Source organism: Hesperophylax consimilis, chromosome 23 (genome assembly GCF_061612785.1).
Source record: "Hesperophylax consimilis isolate HC1 chromosome 23, BYU_Hcon_1.0, whole genome shotgun sequence".
Classification (NCBI taxonomy): Eukaryota; Metazoa; Arthropoda; class Insecta; order Trichoptera; family Limnephilidae; genus Hesperophylax; species Hesperophylax consimilis.
The window spans coordinates 4,949,165-4,967,786 of NC_142858.1; the positions used below are offsets into that span (position 1 = coordinate 4,949,165).

The following is an 18,622-nucleotide window of genomic DNA, read 5'->3' on the forward strand; positions in this document are numbered from 1 at the left end:
GGATTTCCTCAAAAGGCATTGACAGCGCTTTATCGATCGTTCGTACTAAACCTCATGAACTTGCTATATTATTTCAGTCATTCATTCAGTACCTACACCTTTTGGCATTTTGATCAGCAAAACAATTTTTTTTTATGTGACCCTGCCTGTGCAGTGTACAGACAGGGGAACTATGTCACCACCCGGTTGGGCGGCGTTGTGAGGCGGAATAAGGTAGGGGCTGTAGGAAGGGATTTGTTAATGCGGGCCTTGAAGAGGCTCGGATTATAGGAGGGAGGAAAAACAGATGCCGTATGTAAACTGCGAAAATATTGCCATTCAACGTATTATTGATGGTATTATTTTCAACATCAATCATCTACCACGGCTTGAACACAATTCTAACTATTTCGAGAATAGATTGAACAGTTTATTAAAAATTGTGCCTTTTCAGCTATTTTAAGATTCTAATTTCAAAAATAAAAAAAGGATTTTTATAAGGTGGACTTCATTACTAGGAATTAGAATTTATATTACCGGTACCCGATACCCAGAGCCGGTGGTAGAGGGTAGGTAAGCGGGTCACGCACTCCGGGCGCTCGTAAATGATATTTTCTACCAACACATTTATACTATCGCCGACCACGAATTTCGTATTATTGCTAATTCAATGCGATAATGCAAGGTGATCCCAAAACAGGGAAATTTAATACTATTAATAATAATATAATATTTTAAAATCAGTCATTTTGAATACATATAGGATAATGAAAGCTTTTTTAAATATTTATAAGTTGAGTGATCAGTAGGATTTATAGGCCCTGTTAGAAGTTCTACCGAGCCGAACCCTCTGATATGAAAATATCTGGAGTCGGTGAATTATTTTCCCATTTGATCTCTGGTGAGTGGACGTGTTGTTCTTGTATTGTTTTGTATTTATTTTGCTTATATAATGCACTTGCATAGTGTGGATTGACTAGATGATCATCTGTGGAAAAGTGTGTGGAAGGGTTTAGTTTTCCTTTTGGGGAAGATTTAATTTTTTTAGAAGATTGGTATAGCGCGGTTTTTGTAAAAGATTACCTCAAGGGCGCTGTACAAACTAAGAATACATTTCTACAATGATCTATACTATTATTGAGTATAGAATAGTCCAACTATTATATTATACAATAAAAAAACTATATGTACAATGAATGCATTTGAACAATGTACGTGATGCTGAGTTAGAATGTAAATATAATATACAATACAGGCAGAAAATGTAGAGTGCCATACTTACCTGGCAGGTCACTTGAGATTAAAACTGTTTATTTCGTACTCGATTCTTTCAAGGCACTTGAGCCATTGAAGATTACGAAGGTGTTCTGAAATATGCGAATATTTAGAGACCCTCGTTATGAACCGTGCTGCTGCATTAAACTCGAAGTTTGAAGTTTGTCAGTTGTTATTTTGGAAGGCTGGCATAAATGCCGTTGCAGTAATCGAGACATAAGACTACGTAAGAGTTGATAGATATTTTTGTCGCCTCTGTAGGAAGGTTTCTTCAAACAGACTTGAGTTATCTTAAGTGAAAAATACCGGTGCGTAAAGTCCAATTTATTTGATTTTTAAACAAAAAGTCCCATCAAAAAGTTGTTTTTGGGATGATATCGCTGCCGGAAATAGAAAAAGGTGAATCGTCTATAAGTGTTGAAGACTTTTGTTTGTGGCCGACCAGAGAAACTCAGTCTTAGATTTGAAGATATCCAACGAGTTGTTGTTTCTAGACATACGCTTTTTAAGACTATTGATTTCGTTTCGAAAAATTAATAAAATTAATATTGTACCATTTCTTGAAATGGCTAGAAAAAAATGCACCAAAATATCTGATCCCGATTCTGTGACATCATACTCATCGCGAGCTTTGTTATTAGTTCTAACCTCTCAGGCTAATTTGTTTACTTTTATGAATAGCTCAGTCTTACAGAAATCGTTGTTTTTCCTCACGCTTAGAATATGATATAGGTACGGTGTTATAAAGAGAGAAAAAAAACACATTTTTTATCTTCAAATCTAGAAATTAACAAATGAAGAATCAAAATGTACACCTCTAAGAAATCAAAGGTTCTGACCGCAATGTAGAAAAAATTTGATTAATTTTATAAATTGTTTTTAGGTGCAAAATAAGGTGACAATAATGTTCAATCTGTCTAATAATGTTCAATCCGTCTAATAATGTTCAATCTGTCTAATAATGTTCATCTGTCCAATAATGTTCAATCTGTCTAATAATGTTCAATCTGTCTAATAATGTTCAATCTGTCTAGTAATGTTCAATCTGTCTAATAATGTTCAATCTGTCTAGTAATGTTCAATCTGTCTAATAATGTTCCATCTGTCTAATAATGTTCAATCTATCTAATAATGTTCAATCTGTCTAATAATGTTCAATCTGTCTAGTAAAATGTGTTTTTTCGTTATCAGTAATAATAGATCAGTGTTTAGACACAATAATCTAAGGTGAGCCATTTTTAAAACACTTTTAATATTTGCATTCAAAATTTTAATATTGACAACAGAATATGCCAGAAGCCTGAGGGAGGAGGTGAATGTGTTCAATTGCTGGAATCAAGAGAGTAAATGGCATCGACTTTTATTTTCTATTACCCACTTCAAGCGTCTTATTTCCCTTCGGAATTTAATTACAGACTTGGAAAATAATATATTTTGTGTATCCGATATGTTTGGAGATTTGGTATTTTGCAGCGAGAATGATTATTATAGAGAGTCTAAATAATACGTAACGAACGTAATGAAACGTCTCTCTAAAATATCAAAAGTTGCGCTGCTGGCTGGGAGGAAATCCACTTGGGAATAGAAAATGGGATTCGGGCGGTAATTGAGCAAAACAAAAACGTGACGACAAAATAATTACGTATATTGCTTATTTCATGTTTTTCTTTTTTTATTGATTATTTATCACGTCAGCTAGTAGTTTATAAAAATTCTGCCTGCTTATGTATGTGTTCGCAAAAAGTAGTCGACCGATATCGCTGAAAATTTGAAAGTTGGTATATATTAGTGCCAGGAGCGTTTAGAGAGTGGTTTTAATGGTAGAAGGAGTTGGAGACGCCAGAGAAAGACATTAGCAATAGCGAAGTATTGCGAGGTCTACTAGTAATAAATAAATAAATTAATGCTTGTTCCTAACCTGGGTTTTAATTTATTTTTAAAAATATATGCACAATAATATCGTTACTAGTTTTAATAGGCATCTGCATTTTTCACATTAACCCAACACAGGAGGCCTACGAGGAAAATAATTTCCTTCGGGGCCTACGACATATTTTTGGGATGCTGTGTAGAGAGTTTTTTTAATGAAACAAAAGGCGAGGAAATTCTGGGAAGGAAAGGGGTGAAATGAGGGTGGGAAAGAATGTAGGGGTCATTGTGTCTAGGAGTGGCGGATATGAATCCATCAGCTGAGGAGGTCAAAGGGTGTCCCAAACCGGTTCGCCACGCAGCTGGTGTGCAGGACCACCCTCCGCCAAGACCTTGTACACACCTCACCCGATGAGGCACCCCTGGGCACCTCCGCTAAATCACCAAACGTAGCCGCTCCGTGCGGGTGACCAATGGCAGAGCTATTGGTTATCCAATAAATGGTTTCCCACATACAAATATTCGCTTTAATTAAACGATGTACCCCATTTTTCTTTACAATCATTAAATTAAAAAGATAGCACTGCGTTTCTTCATCTGGTTTTGAATCACAAAAATGATTTATTAAAGTATTCGGCAAAAATATGAAAGTATTCAAACATTAGATAGGTAAACACAAAAATGATCTTATTTTGTTTGGTTACTTTCAATATATTTATGAACCTAGATAAAAGTACGAAAAGCAGTTCGCAATGGGGTATTTTCACGAACTGTGAATACCATTAAAATTGTGTACTTAACTTTTTTCAACCCACTTGTCAACAATCTATTTGTGATCTAGAATCTCATTTACAAAAAATGAGTTTTTTCTCCGAAACGCTTTAAAATTACACTAAAATAGAATTTCTCTAAACGTTCGTTGATAGAATAAAACGCGCAAATGCACTTGTCCGACTTTCATTTAAATTTGCATTTTAAATTTATCAGAATAATCAAGAAAAATATTATCTTTATTAGAGAAGATGATAATACTAATATATCTAAACGAAACACTAAACAGAACAAGACACATACGAATGTTATTAAGAGAAAACTATTACCAATAAAATTAAATATTCATTTAGACTTTTATAAAAGGTCAATAGGTGTCACGCATAAATAAAAATCGGATATGTTCATCCGAGACACTGTCTTATTTACAAACAAATTCTTTAAAACTTTGTAATCATTCAAAAAGATAGCAGCAAAAATATAAGAAATATTAGTTGAAGATAATATTGTTGAAATATTAGATAAATAATTAGGTTCCAATGGCCGAGTTATTAGGGGAATTGTCCCGGAAAGACAGAGTGTAACGGACGTTGTTGGCCACATTATTTAATTTCATCAAAATTAGTTTAAAATTTATAAAATGTGCCTACCCCACGCCACTGGCGAAATCATCACTCCCCGCCACTGGTCATTTTGTTCCCGTTTTCGGCCAAAACTTTTTTTTTTTTTTGATTTTATGGATTCTTTTGTAATCTTCTAACTAACTAGGGCTTATAACAATACCCTTCATGTTTCTAACTAACTAGTACTGCGGCTGATTAGCCTTATTACTATCACCATCTGATGGTTGTATTTAATTGACTGATTTTATGTTACATTAATAAGTTTTATGAGGAAAAATTCTTAACTGGATAAAAACCTCATACAAATGACAAGAAAAAGAAAAACAATAAGTTCTGAACTTTTTACGCTGTTTTACTTTGTGATTTACTGAATTTAAGTATTTCATTTTTTCATAATTTGGCTGCGTCCTTTTCGCTTCGGTGGTCCTGCATATCTACCTGTTGGGAGAAAAAGTTTGGGAGAGAAATCCTGTGGGAGAAAAAACATTTTGTTATATTAAAAAGGATACTATTTCTTCGCCGTCGCTGTCATTTTTCTCATGGAGCTTCACGGTGAGGTCTCCTTGAGAAGCTCCATTAGGATGATCAGTTTCTCTGCTTTGGATGAGCAGGAGGCCAGTCTTTCGCGTACCCTGATGAGGCCTTGCAGTAGGATCATTATGTCCTCGTCATCAGAGGGTCCGGTGTTTGGCGCTTGGCGTTGTTCCGGTGTGGCTCTTCGTGGTTCCTGTTGTTCAGGAGCTTGTTGCTGGTGGTTGCTTCGGCCTGCTACGTCTGCCCAGGACCGGCGGTCTACTCGAGCCGCGGGTCTCTGTGCCCGGGGCTTTGCCTCTTTGCGCCTCTGGGCGTTGGATTGCTCCTGTCTGCGCTGGAGAGCAGCTACGTATGCCACCCTGTTGGGGCGTTTGCCGTAGTTTGCGGGATGGGCTCCGCCGCAATTGCAGCAGACGGCCGGCTCTTCTCGATTGGTTTTGGGGCACTCCGGTGTGGCGTCATGTCCTTCGCATTTGACGCAGCGGGCAACGTGTGCGCAATTTCTGGATCCATGTCCGAAATTTTGGCATCTGTGGCACTGTGTTCCGTGTTGGAGGTGGTTGCTTCTGTACTTCCTCATAGTAACCCTGCAGTGGCACAGGCAGACCACTGCGGCTCTCAGGTGGCCCATGTTTGTTTCCTGGCCAAAGTGGGCCAGGTAAAGCGGGTATTCTGTTCCCGGGGTGGTCATCTAGACCACAGTCCTTGCCGAGAAGCCTTGATTCTCAAGGTCTTCCATTATGTCATCTGGTGACAACTTCGGGAGTCCCCTGATGACGCTCTTCTTTAATTTTTCCGCTTCTGTGGTAAAGGTGTGGAAAAGCTTCTCCTCTCCACGTAGGGCTGTTGTCAGTTTTTTGTGGGCTTCTACTGAGCTCACCACAACGCTGATTTTGCCTCCTTTGGCATACCGGAAGTTGAAGTGGGCACTTCCAATGTGCATCTGCACTTCTTCCGTGATATCGCCGTGCGTCATTGACCCTATGGTCATGATTATGGGCGGGACTCTTGAACTCTTCCCAAGAGCGGTTGTGGTCATAGGTCTTCGGCTGGTGGGCGCCTGGTCTCGGCTTGTAGACGCCACTGGTCCTGGTGGCGTCGGGCGTTTCTTCGTCGGTGGCGACGGGATTTCTTGCAGTGATTCGCTTACTTTATGTAAGGGTTCGTATTTGTTTTCGTGAACCAGACAAAAAATGGGCTTTGGGGGGGAATGGGGTCGCTTTGAAGCCGTAGCCTTCGTCCATTCCTCTACCATAGGTGATGTGGCTCTTGGCTATCCGGCTGCCGAGCCGAAGCCGGTCTGCGAGGATCCATACACGAATTTCTGCTCATGCGTATCTGGATTGAATCTCCAGCCAGTGGCTCCCTCCTGGAATGCCGTAGGCAGGGGCTTGTTGCGCTTGAATGTCGCTGTTCCTCTTGGTGTGTGGTGGTAAGGCATTATGTGTTGATTTGTTCTGTAAGAAACAAAAAAAATTAGTCATATTTGAGTATTTTGCAGAATGCCTTGAGAAAGGCAGTTGGGGCGAGGTGAGTGATTTGCGAAGATTGCCTTGAAAAGGGCAGTTGAGGCGCGTGCGCCTGCTCCAGGCCTGCTGGATTTCTCCGGCAGGCTGTAAGGTGTTGGGGCCTGGCTGTGTGAACACAAGCCAGACGGAAGCAGTTTTGTGGCCATGTTACAAGCCACGAAAAAACCACAAACTGCGCAAAATCCACAAACTACGCGACGCCTCTCATCCTATCGACCCTCTATCAATCCTTTCGGCCAAAGCGGCCTGAAAACTTTGACTCCGAACGGCATACCGCATCGCGCGCCTACCTCTGCCGAGCGGAACGATGATCAAATTTTTACTATGTACAATTTACTAGGAAATATCAATTTATTAAATGTTGCAAATCTCTATATTTTACTTGTACATCTCCTCGGCGGTAGTTAAATAAACACTATTTGCTATATGCTACCACTGAGGAGAAAATGCTGTTAACATATTTGTATAACCATTTTTTTACAATTAATTTTTACCTTTTTTGCCTGTACAAAAATCCAGGAACTTCGTAGCATAGTGAATCTTTTCTCTTTCTGAGTGCTATGTTACGGGGGAACTGAGAAAAATACTAACATAACCGTATTTACAAATTTGATCGCTTCAAGATCATTTTTACACTTTTATTTACAAACTTTTCTTATTTTCTGTCGTATCTTGGCAAACTAAAAATCTAGTTGTCAAGATACACATTCTTATAACTACTATGTAATTAAAATATGTAATTGTTATTCAGGCGAGCCTGTAAAATCTTTACAAACTCGCAAATTCAAGCGTCTACCTTCGGCTATGCCACCGGCAAAATGAATATGCGAAATTTTGCCGGGGCATATAAACACATTACTGGCGCGGATAGAATCCCCCACCACTTTTTGACTCACAGCCCAATGTCGGGTGCGAGTCAAGCTTATTGCATATAAGCAGCCACATAAAAAAATAAAAATTAGTTCATCTTTACCACCGAAACCAAGCGTTTTATTATCAACAAGTGACTCCTGCCCACCATCTGCCTCACCTCGCCAAGTCTTCTGCTCCAAATAGGCCAGTGCAATTAGCGCCAAAAAGGGGGTCGCGATCGAAGTAATTCCGGTAGTCCCAATTTTTTTATATGTTATATAAACTGATCCCCCGATGTAAAATCTGAGTTTCCGACCTTGGCGCACCTGTGCTCGCGCCGCCATTTTGAAAAAACTGTCCGAAATCGGGCCAAAATCTAGTTTTTCCCAAATACCTCATTTCCAATGCAAATTTCGGTTAAAGTATTTTTACAAGTATAATAGAAAATAAAATAACCTACAACTTTTGTAAAAAACAAATTTCTTTTATCTCTAATAGGTACCGAGGTAGAAAGTCGTAAAGGTGCATATATTTTTGAAAAAACAAGTTTTTTACGCGACTAGGTTTGGTTTTTTATAAATACCTCGTTTCCAGTGGAATTTCATGAAAATTTTATTGATACCAATTATGTAGAACATAAAATTTCAAAACAAGCTGTGCAGTTTTTATGTTAACATAGTTTTTTTACCGATATAAAGAATAAACAAATCTAGGTAGGTACGCACAGAAAATCTATCACGTTATTAGATTTTTGTTTGCATTTTTAAATACATACATCTATAAATTTACTAGAGGGCACTTCGGTATGGGGGAACTACCCCCCCCCTAACCCTTCTACTCCTCCCCACCAGTTTCCTTTAGTTGCCGTGTGGCACGTCTTGAGCCTGGAGCGGAGCTTCACAGCGTCAGTGTCACAGCAGCGTTCGTAAATTTTGGTCAGGGATTTGGTCTGACATGACTATCGAACAAACTCTGATGAGATCGATGAAAACATCTGGAGGTTTGACCCAAGGACGGGGAATCACAGACAGCTCTATCCTTCGTTGGACTACTGGATTCGTTTATCTGCATAACATTTGTGAGGGTATCGAGTCATTCTGTGGGATTGAATCAGGAACGTCAGAGCAACATGTAGAGATGAGGCCTAAAGGAATTAAAAGGGATGATCGAGACGTTCAAACTCTCATTGATTGGTTTGCTTGCTATGAAACATTTCCTAAAACAAACGTGATTATGTCTATTAGCAGTGGCACAATCGGGGATAGAAGTCACTTGTCACATGGCTGAAAAGATGGGGAAATTAGCTGTCTAAAGTTATCAACCAGAACTTTGGAAACCTACACATAAAACGTAATGATGCGATAGTTTCTCTTGCGGCGGTGACCAGCAGTGTCAAAAATCAGGGTGTGACTATGGCAATAGAACCATTAAAGCTATTCCATCGTAAGTGTATTGCCAAAAAGTCTGAAAGTGAACTTAAAAAATATTTTAAATATGAACTCTCTCCTGTGCCATTGTCCCTTTTCTCAGAGGAAGGCATGCGCAAAGGAACGAAGTCTATATTTTATTCATCATTCAACCCTCTACCAAATAATACAGAACTGGAAGCAGTAAAATACACGTAATTGATGGAGGATATTTACTGCACAACGTTGTATGGGGTCGAGCTCAACCTTTTTCAGTAATTTTCCAGCAATATGTCAGGTATGTACAAAATCATTATGGATCCAATGCAGTAGTGGTATTCGATGGATACCCAGATTTTTTGGAAAAGAAAATCATTAAAGGGGTGGAAATAGCACGGCGTGCCAGAGTTACAACTTCTGCTGAAGTTTTGTTTTTTGAAAGCATGCACCCACAAGTGCCACAGGAAAAGTTTCTGGGAAATGAGAAGAACAAGTCTCGTTTTATTTCCCTACTCAGAACCTCATTTGCACGATCCCACATAACGACAGTACAAGCTGAAGAGGATGCTGACGTTCTCATAGTGAACACAGCAAATTCGTTGTCATCTCAACATGATGTAGTCATAATCGTTGATCAAGATATTGATCTGCTGGTACTCCTCACAGCTCTCTTACCTCCCAACGTATATTACCAAAAAGTTGGAAAAGGTAAATCACCTAACGCGTTGTACTCGAACAAATGTTGTAAACACATTGAAATAGTTGAAAACATTTTATTCCTTCATGCCATAAGTGGCTGCGATACAACTGGAGCTCCGTTCGGTCAAGGCAAACACAAATTTTGTAATATTCTTCTCAAGAACCACTCAGTGAATGAACTTGTTCGTGTATTTCAAGGCCCAAAAGCAAAGACAGAAACAATCACTTTGGCTGTCGAACAACTATTTGCACTTTTGTATGGCGGCAACGAGAAATCAAATTTGGAAAATTTAAGGTACATCATTTTTGTCAAAGGAGTAAAAAAAAACAAATTCAATTTATCCAGGCTACCACCCACCAAAGATGCAGTCCAGCAACACGCCTCAAGAACATACTTGCAAGTGCAGACTTGGCTTGGTCACGATAAAGATCTTACTGAATGGGGGTGGAAAAAGGATGCTGTTGGGTTACTTACTCCAGTAACAATGTTGAAGGAAACTGCACCTCAGGCCTTGCTGAACTTCATATCATGTCAATGCAAAAAAGGTTGCGCTGGAAAGTGCACCTGCAGAAAGTCGGGTTCGAAATGTTCCCTACTCTGCATTCATTGCAATGGCAACTCTTGCGAGAATGCTGTAGAAGCCTTCGTTGATGACGATGACGAGGAATATGATGACCCAGTCGCCACAAATTTGGGTGATAAGACAGATGAAGAAGCTATTCAGGGCCAGAAGTAAGAAACTATAGTCAAGGGCTCGTACTTCTGTCTAAACTGATCTACCATTAATTTTATTTTTTGTTATGCTGACAACTTAACCAATAAAGAAAAGAATGTCAATAAATGTTAATTTTACGAAAATACCAATTTTTTATCTTTTTTATGTACCTTATCATCTTAATTGTATTAATAATCTTAAATGTATGTTGTGATTACGTTGATAGGCATGTCAGACCAAGCTGCGAGCACAAATGTAGTGGCTTGGCCTATTTTAGTGGTCTTCCCATTGGGAATGTATGGCGACCGATATGCTGAAATAGTCTATCTACTGTATTTATAGCTAGGTCTGACACAGGCATAACGATTGTTGTTAACGTATATGTTCTTAGAACAATAATTGTTAAAGAAAAATAAAATCAAGGAATGCCAAGTTTAAAACACCTAACCTCTGTTTCAATTTTTGGCCTGGTTTTGGTGGATTAGAGTTTGGATACGTAATAGAGATAAAAAATATAAATTATATACCCATTTCTTTAACGAAATTTTATTTTCTACAAAATTATTATCAATAAAATTTTCACGAAATTCCACTGGAATCGAGGTATTTATAAAAAACCAAACCTAGTCGCGTAAAAAACTTGTTTTTTCAAAAATATACGCACCTTTACGACTTTCTACCTCGGTACCTATTAGAGATAAAAGAAATTTGTTTTTTACAAAAGTTGTAGGTTATTTCATGTTCTATTATACTTGTGAAAATACTTTGGCCGAAATTTGCATTGGAAATGAGATATTTGGGAAAAACTAGATTTTGGCCCGATTTCGGCCAGTTTTTTCAAAATGGCGGCGCGAGCACAGGTGCGCCAAGGTCGGAAAATCAGATTTTACATCAGGGGATCAGTTTATATAACATATAAAAAAAATTGGGACTACCGGAATTACTTCGATCGCGAATCGCTAATTGCACTGGCCTAAAACCTTCTGGCGTTACCTCATCAAGATCAGCCGGCCCTACTCTGGAAAACCGCCAACGCCAGAAGCGAGCAGAGACGAAAGTACACCCAGTGCCCAACATTCACCAAGCACTGGGTGCGGGAGGCAGATTTTTCATAAATTTGTCCCAATTCAGACCGTTTCTTTTTAGTGTCTTCGTAGGTACTTACCGATTTGTTGAAAACTAATTTGTCGGGAACTCAAAATAACCTCTATTAAAGGATTTAAGATATTCAATGAATTACCGACGGATTTTAAAGAAGCTAAAAGCATTGCAGCTTTAGGTGGGTTATGCCTAAATGCTATAAAAATAAGTTTTAGATGTAGTGTAAAATGTGCTTAATTGTTGTAGAAATAAGTTGTTAGTTATTAGTAAGTTTATATTGGATATAAAAACGTAATATTTTTTTAAATAAATAAAAAAATAAAAAATTATTACAGGAAATTAAAGCTTTAATAAGACTTGAACTTATTTAAAAATACGTATTACTTCGTTCAGCGAGCAGCTGTAAGAAATCTATTTCTTACAGCTGTTAAACACAGTCACATTCCCATTAAAATATTGCTTGAGAGTTTTTGTTTTAGGTAGGCGACACATTAGGCTATATGCATCATGACTTGGTCTATTTCAGCATATCGCTCGCCATACACTACCAATGGGAATCTATGGCGAGCGAAATGCTGAAATAGGCCAAGCCATGAAAATTTGCTATCACAGCGTTTATGGTAGTTTTATTACATATATAACGTTAAAGTATGTATCTTCGACATTCCTACCGTCATGGAGAATTCTTTTGCTATGGGTACAACGGTAAGCGAGCCTCTGATTATCGGGGATTTGCATGGAAATGATTGTTCCGCATTGAAAGCACCAATTCAAATGGCTCCAATTTTAAAGTGGCAATTTAGTTCAAAGTGCTTTATTCGAAGGTAAATCCATTTAACCGTTTCAAACACTTGAAATACCTGACAATTTAATATCAACTGTAATCACTTCACAATCACCGAAACATAAGGGAAAACGACATTTTTCAGTGAAGATTAGTTTTACCGTTATTTAGTGTTTAACTTAGTTCACACGGAATAGCAGCGAAAGATGAGGAATAATTATGAATTAATTGGTGTTTAAAATGGTAACCTTATTTAGTCAATCGGATCTCAAATGATTCATGAATAAATATTGGATGATTCATTTTCTCTTGAATGCAAATATGTTTTTCCTCGTTGAGACAAAAATATTGTTAAAGATCTGAGAAAACATATTATTTTCTTTCCGTCTGATCGCAATAGCACTTTGAATTGTTTGTACAAACCATCTTCTGATTTACATGATATACAGGCATCGTCGCACCGCGGAATACAAGAGGATTGGAATTTCGGATATGCCGACTTACCTTTCTGTTCTTCTTCCGTTTTCTCTCACTTGCGCTTGTTCAGCACAATGCACTATTTACCACCAACATTACTCACGATGGTTTTACAAGTTTCGACATGGTCGAACAAGGGGGGCTCAGTAATCAGACATAGCTTAGGTGTTAAAAGGATTATGATTTCAATTGAACTGGACTTACAATAAGTCGGCTTAGGAATGGTAGGAATTAGGTAGGTGGGCAATAATAATATTCATCAAGGAAATCATAAGCAATAGTATAACGAGTCTAGATACTTACATTGGTAATTTCACTACAAAAGCAAGCCCCGCATACCCAATTTCTACCGATTTACAACAAGTTTCTCGTAAACTCTTTATATTTCAAGTTCCAAAATAAAATTAGTTTTTAAGATAATATATAAACATTTGTAATGCCAAAACGTTAATTAAATGAAATTCCCTAAATTCCGAAAACTATTAAAAACATGTTTTTGTTGTTGTTGAACCCAATTTCTAGGGTGACCGGATAAATTATCACAATGATAATTCATCGCATATTTAAAAAGTTATATAAACTCATGGAAAGTGATGAAACAAAAACTTTATTAACTGGGTTAAGTAGGTTAGGTTAGGTTAGGTTAAACTTTTTTATTCATCGTTTCTAATGACTTTATATCACTTTTTAGAAGTGTGTTGATTTGTCACTGTGTTGAGTTATCATGGAACCATTTCTAGATACATAAAAAATATTGATGTTTTAACATACACTAGTTAATTATGCGTGTAAGTTTGTAAGCAAACGGTATTTTTATTTTTTTATTTTTTATATATACAATAATATTATTATTGGGTTTATAAAAACAGTTTATTTTTAAACAAGTTCTGCTGTGTAAAGTTCTGCTGTTTAAAAATAAACTGTTTTTATAAACCCAATAATAATATTATTGTATATATAAAAAATAAAAAAATAAAATGGAGTTCTACAAATTAAACTTAATAACAATAAATAAGGTATTTTTATTGAAATCGATATTCAACAGGGTTCTTGGATTAAAGCTCGAATATTTATTTTCTATTTTGATCAGCTTTTGTATTGTTGGACAATCCTTCAAACTTACTCGATCCTTTAAAATGTCAATTGATATCGGGGAAAAAGGGTTAATAGAAATAGGGGTTGTATTATTATCTACAGTAAATGTTTGACATATCCACAATGATTTCAAAGTTTCCCTGACGGGTTATCGGGATTGACAGACATTCACTAGATCGCTTTCATAAATTTATTTAGGTTTATTGAATTCAGCCAGTAGATTCCTACCCCAAATTCAAGGTTGACTTGACATTGTGATGTAATTTTTTTACGAATATTATGAGGGACGTTTTATGTTTTACGTAAGTTACCCTTTTTGAAACAGATTGAAGACCTCATTAAAAACTATGATGACATTTCAATTCAGCTGATTTCTTTCAGTAACCTGAGTTCTCTATCGTAAAAGCGAACAAGAAAACGATTTTCTTTATAAAGTCTAGATGAGTTCTTCTTATATATCCGGATTTCTTAAAAGATTTCATAATAAGATAATAATTCTTTATAGTTCCACATAGATCCAACATAATACCTTAGTATTAGTGGTAGGTAGGTGCCACGCCAGAGTTAAATTGAATTTCTCAGATGTTAAGCGTATTATAAAAACTGTAACAGGTAGAACTGACTATTATCATTATAATAGCTGATCCCCTCACCAGCGTACTGGCGGCGTTAAGACTGGCCTGGAGCCGGAGGTGGTTGAAAAACGGGAAAATCTTTATACATATAACATAAAAATGCTGTATTTGTTCGACTGGAATTCCAATGAAAAGTGATTTGAAGAGCTAGCGTCATCGATGCCAGGCTGTGCACATCCTTTATATCAAATACTATACAAAAAATACATTTATTACTTACTACGCAATAGTAATGGTACTAAAAACTAAGTTTATTGCGTAAGGGCGTTGCCTAAGTTTTGTACAAAGTTTTACAGTTTTGACACTAATTTTCCTCCTACTTTGAACGTCAAGTGTGCAAAATTTCACCACGAAGTATCAACATTCTGCTTTAAGGGAATTTCGGACAAATAAGATAAGTTTTTTTATCGAAATTCCTCGTGTTTAAAAGATAATGTATGTAAAATTTAATTAATCTTTAAATAACACCGTAGATTTGTATAAAAAACAAATCCACGCCGCCTGTCACAGACAATCTTCTTTATAAAAATATAGGCAAGAAAATGGACGCCAGGAAAAAAGTAACAAAAATATCTAAACAGCGCTGCAGCTATAAATATCACGTTATTAAGGAGAGATTACATCAGGAATCGATTGATTTCCTTGTTGAATCTCTACTTATTGATGCATCAGATAAGTTGACACAAAAGCAATCAGTAACCCCCATTTGCCGCAGTAAGTAGACTTTCTGAAATCGCACAAGAGTCACAACTATTGTCTGGAGCCAGTGAGACTATGGCATCCCCAATTGGGGTATGTTGGGAGGCTGAAGGTTGTGGGGAGGGGAAGGAAATATGGAGGAGAAAGGTGGGGAAGTATCTGACTATGCAGATCTGGTCACCAAACACGGCCAAAGCCATTTAAAGCTACGTTTCAATTCTTAATGGAGGTCTTACATCAGGGCGATACTGAGAGTATCTTCCACTCTGGAACGTGCCCCAAACATACTATTTGTTATTTTAAAAATAGAAACTTGTGAAATAACACAAATTAATCTAACAGTTTTAATATGCTGCTAATAACGTCGTTTTCATAAAAAGAATCAGCTTAACAGCGATGAATTAAAATGATTAACGTTAACCCCCTGAGTTTCTTATATTTTTCATTTATTTTAAGCGAGTGTCAAAATGCTGATGGCGCGGGTGATATTTTCACATTAAATTATATTCCAGATAAATGTGCTGTTTTTTAACTTATTTAAAAAAATACTAAAGCTGAAAGACTCTTTCAGATTCAGAGACAAAACGCAATATGTAATTAAAATAGTTGAAATTTACAACGCAAACAGAAATATAGTTTTTAGAGTTACTTACCGATGGTCTTCGCTATCTAAACTATAATAGTTATCACTTTACGTGAAACAAAAAACCGTATTTAGTTAGAAAAAGGCATTATAAAAGTAATTGTTTCGTCGTTTTATATTTTAAAAAAAATTAAATTTGCAAGCATAAATGCTATTTGAAAGAATTGTCTCAAAATATTGGTGCGTATGTGGTAAACTTTTGCAAGCGCGGTGTTCTCTCTTTCTGGCACTGTTCGAATTATATACATCTACAAAAAGACTCTACGGGTGTTCGAGTTCTGCGAGAAATATCTGCAATAGTTAATGTTTTGTTTTGTAATTGCAGGGAGATAACCATGGTCCGGGGGGCACGGCGGCCTCGGGCTCCGAGGTGGTGCAGCTGGATGACGAGATGGACGACGTTTTCGCGCAGGCCGAAGCGGAGCGCTTCCGCGTTTCCGAGCTGCTGTCCGGTAGCACAGACGCCGTATTGAGGAAGCAGACAGAGTCGGGACATGACCGTGAGTAAAAACACTTTACTACAATCACCAGATCCATTTCCAGAAAATAGCCTTCCACCTCTCTATTCCTTTTTTCCAATTACCTGAAGTTAGTCAAGGTATTCACATTTAGGGAGAGTTGTGACAGCTGGAAATTGGGAGAAAGTCCGTCTTGTCAAGGAAACAGACAGAGTCGGGACATGACCGCGAGTTCAAACACTTTAATTCTACCATCAGATCTATTTCCAAAAAATAACCTTTCACCTCTCTATTCCTTTTTTCCAATTACCTGAAGTTAGTCAAGGTATTCACATTTAGGGAGAGTTGCGACAGCTGAAAGTTGGGAGAAAGTCCGCCTTGTCGAGGAAACAGACAGAGTCGGGACACGACCATGAGTTAAAATACTTTACTTCTATCATCAGATCTATTTCCAGAAAATAGCCTTCCACCTCTCTATTCCTTTTTTCCAATTACCTGAAGTTAGTCAAGGTATTCACATTTAGGGAGAGTTGTGACAGCTGAAAGTTGAGAGAAAGTCCGCCTTGTCAAGGAAACAGACAGAGTCGGGACATGACCGTGAGTTAAAACACTTTACTTCTATCATCAGATCCATTTCCAGAAAATAGCCTTCCACCTCTTTTTTCTTTTTCCAATTACCTGAAGTTAGTCAAAGTAAGTCAAGGAAACAGACAGAGTCGGGACATTACCGTCAGTTGTCATAAAAGTATATACATTTTTAAGAATATCTACAATTTTTTGCTAATTTCGGTTTAAATGGGATTGCAGGCCTTACGAATGAATTAACAGGTTTCCTGATAAACTGTTAGTAAATTACGAATTAATTATGGCAAATGCAAAGCGATTTACCTTTATATTACACCACTTTTTAAATTTTAAACCGCACAAGAGTTCCAACTACTCCAAGATTATGTCATACCGAATTACCGTAATTATTGTAATAACCGGGGACTAAAATATGACTCAAGACATTATACTCGTATGCAGTGGCGGCTAGTTCTAAAAAGAGTTGGCACAACGCACTCCCAAAATTTCGATCAATCTAAAAATAATAATTATCAACCGATAATAATAGTACCGAAAATCAAATCAAACATAAGTAATAAATGTATTAAGTTAAATTCAACCGTGGAATTCCATATCGCTCTCTGGAAACTTTACCGAGGAACATGAATTATCTAAACGCGCAGAGCGTGGATGCTGACCACAATATTGAAATTACTCCGAAACGTGAACGGCGCTCGCCAATGCCTCTTAAACTCTTGGGCGAGATGGCGCCACTTTAGTTTACAGTTCGCATACCGATCATTCCAGCAGGTCGGTAAAATCTTCAAAATTGCAAATACAACCCCCCACACCACACCATATCCATACCTTTGCACCCTTGATGCACGAAGGCATCTAGGCATATTAGGCCAGGCGTTAAAATATCACCACGACTTCGTTTAAAGGATTTCCGATGTATATTATTTTAACGGATAATAAAAAGTTGATGTTCACTAAAATTTGACATAAAATAATCTACTCGTATGTAAGTATTATATTTATTATGTAGGTACATAAAATACCTAACATAGAATGTTTCGGAAATACGTCAGTGTCGATTTTATAACTCAATAAACCCGAGTCGATCGCGGTTAACTTAATATTGGAAATTAAGCAGACATGAAAGCTTCACAGAATTCTCAGTATTTTTATACGAATCCTGTATTATTTACAGTACTTTTAGAAACAATATTAACTGTTTTCCGAATTCAATTCCAATTCACAATTCATTCACTTCAAACACTGTTTATTTCCATATTAATTCAAACACTGTTTATTTCCATAAAACATATTCACAAAGAATGGTTACAATGCTTATTTCAATGAATGGATTCAGTTTTAATTCTTGAAACCATTGTTTTTTGTGCTGACTTTTTGTGAACTTCTGAGAACAATGTGATATAATAACATTTTGTTAGAATAACGAAAAATTATTCATCAAAATAACTTCATTTTTGGATTCTTGCTCCGCGCAGTAATTAATAGTTATTACTGTTGAAGGATAAAACCACTTCAGTTCGGTAATTCAGTATTTTTCACTTGAGTTAAGTTTTGTCACAATGATAGAGGTATCTTAGCTCTATAACCATTTGCATCGGTAGAATTGCTGCATCCATTGAGGCAGGATCTAGTTCATTGATTTTTACTCAGTAATTAGTTTAATTAGTGCTCTGATCATTATTATGAATCTATTGAGTGACATAGATTAGTCTATTTGGAAGAGTTTACAATAATATCATGTTTCAAGTTTACTCTCGGTTAAGCTTTTTATTTTATTTTAGTAGGTAATTCACGAAAGCGCGGTGGTAGTCGAAAGAACACTGAAAGAAGAAACCTTGATATCTGGAAGATAACTCACTTAGCCGTAGAAAATAGTTAAATACGATATAAAA

The 18,622-nt window shown here is 37.0% G+C and overlaps 1 protein-coding gene across 3 annotated transcripts in view; it reads left to right on the forward strand.

Annotated features, from left to right (window-relative positions):
- Ae2 (anion exchange protein Ae2) overlaps nucleotides 1–18,622 on the forward strand; it is a 306,359-nt gene that overhangs the window by 156,256 nt on the left and 131,481 nt on the right. For 2 of the 3 annotated variants that reach the window (XM_089646039.1, XM_089646040.1), the window contains exon 2: nucleotides 16,013–16,187. In XM_089646039.1, coding sequence (XP_089502165.1) covers nucleotides 16,013–16,187 — 175 coding nt within the window. Of the gene's footprint in view, nucleotides 1–16,012; nucleotides 16,188–16,728; nucleotides 16,743–18,622 lie in introns of those variants that run through there. The other variant, XM_089646042.1, reaches the window with a different exon arrangement.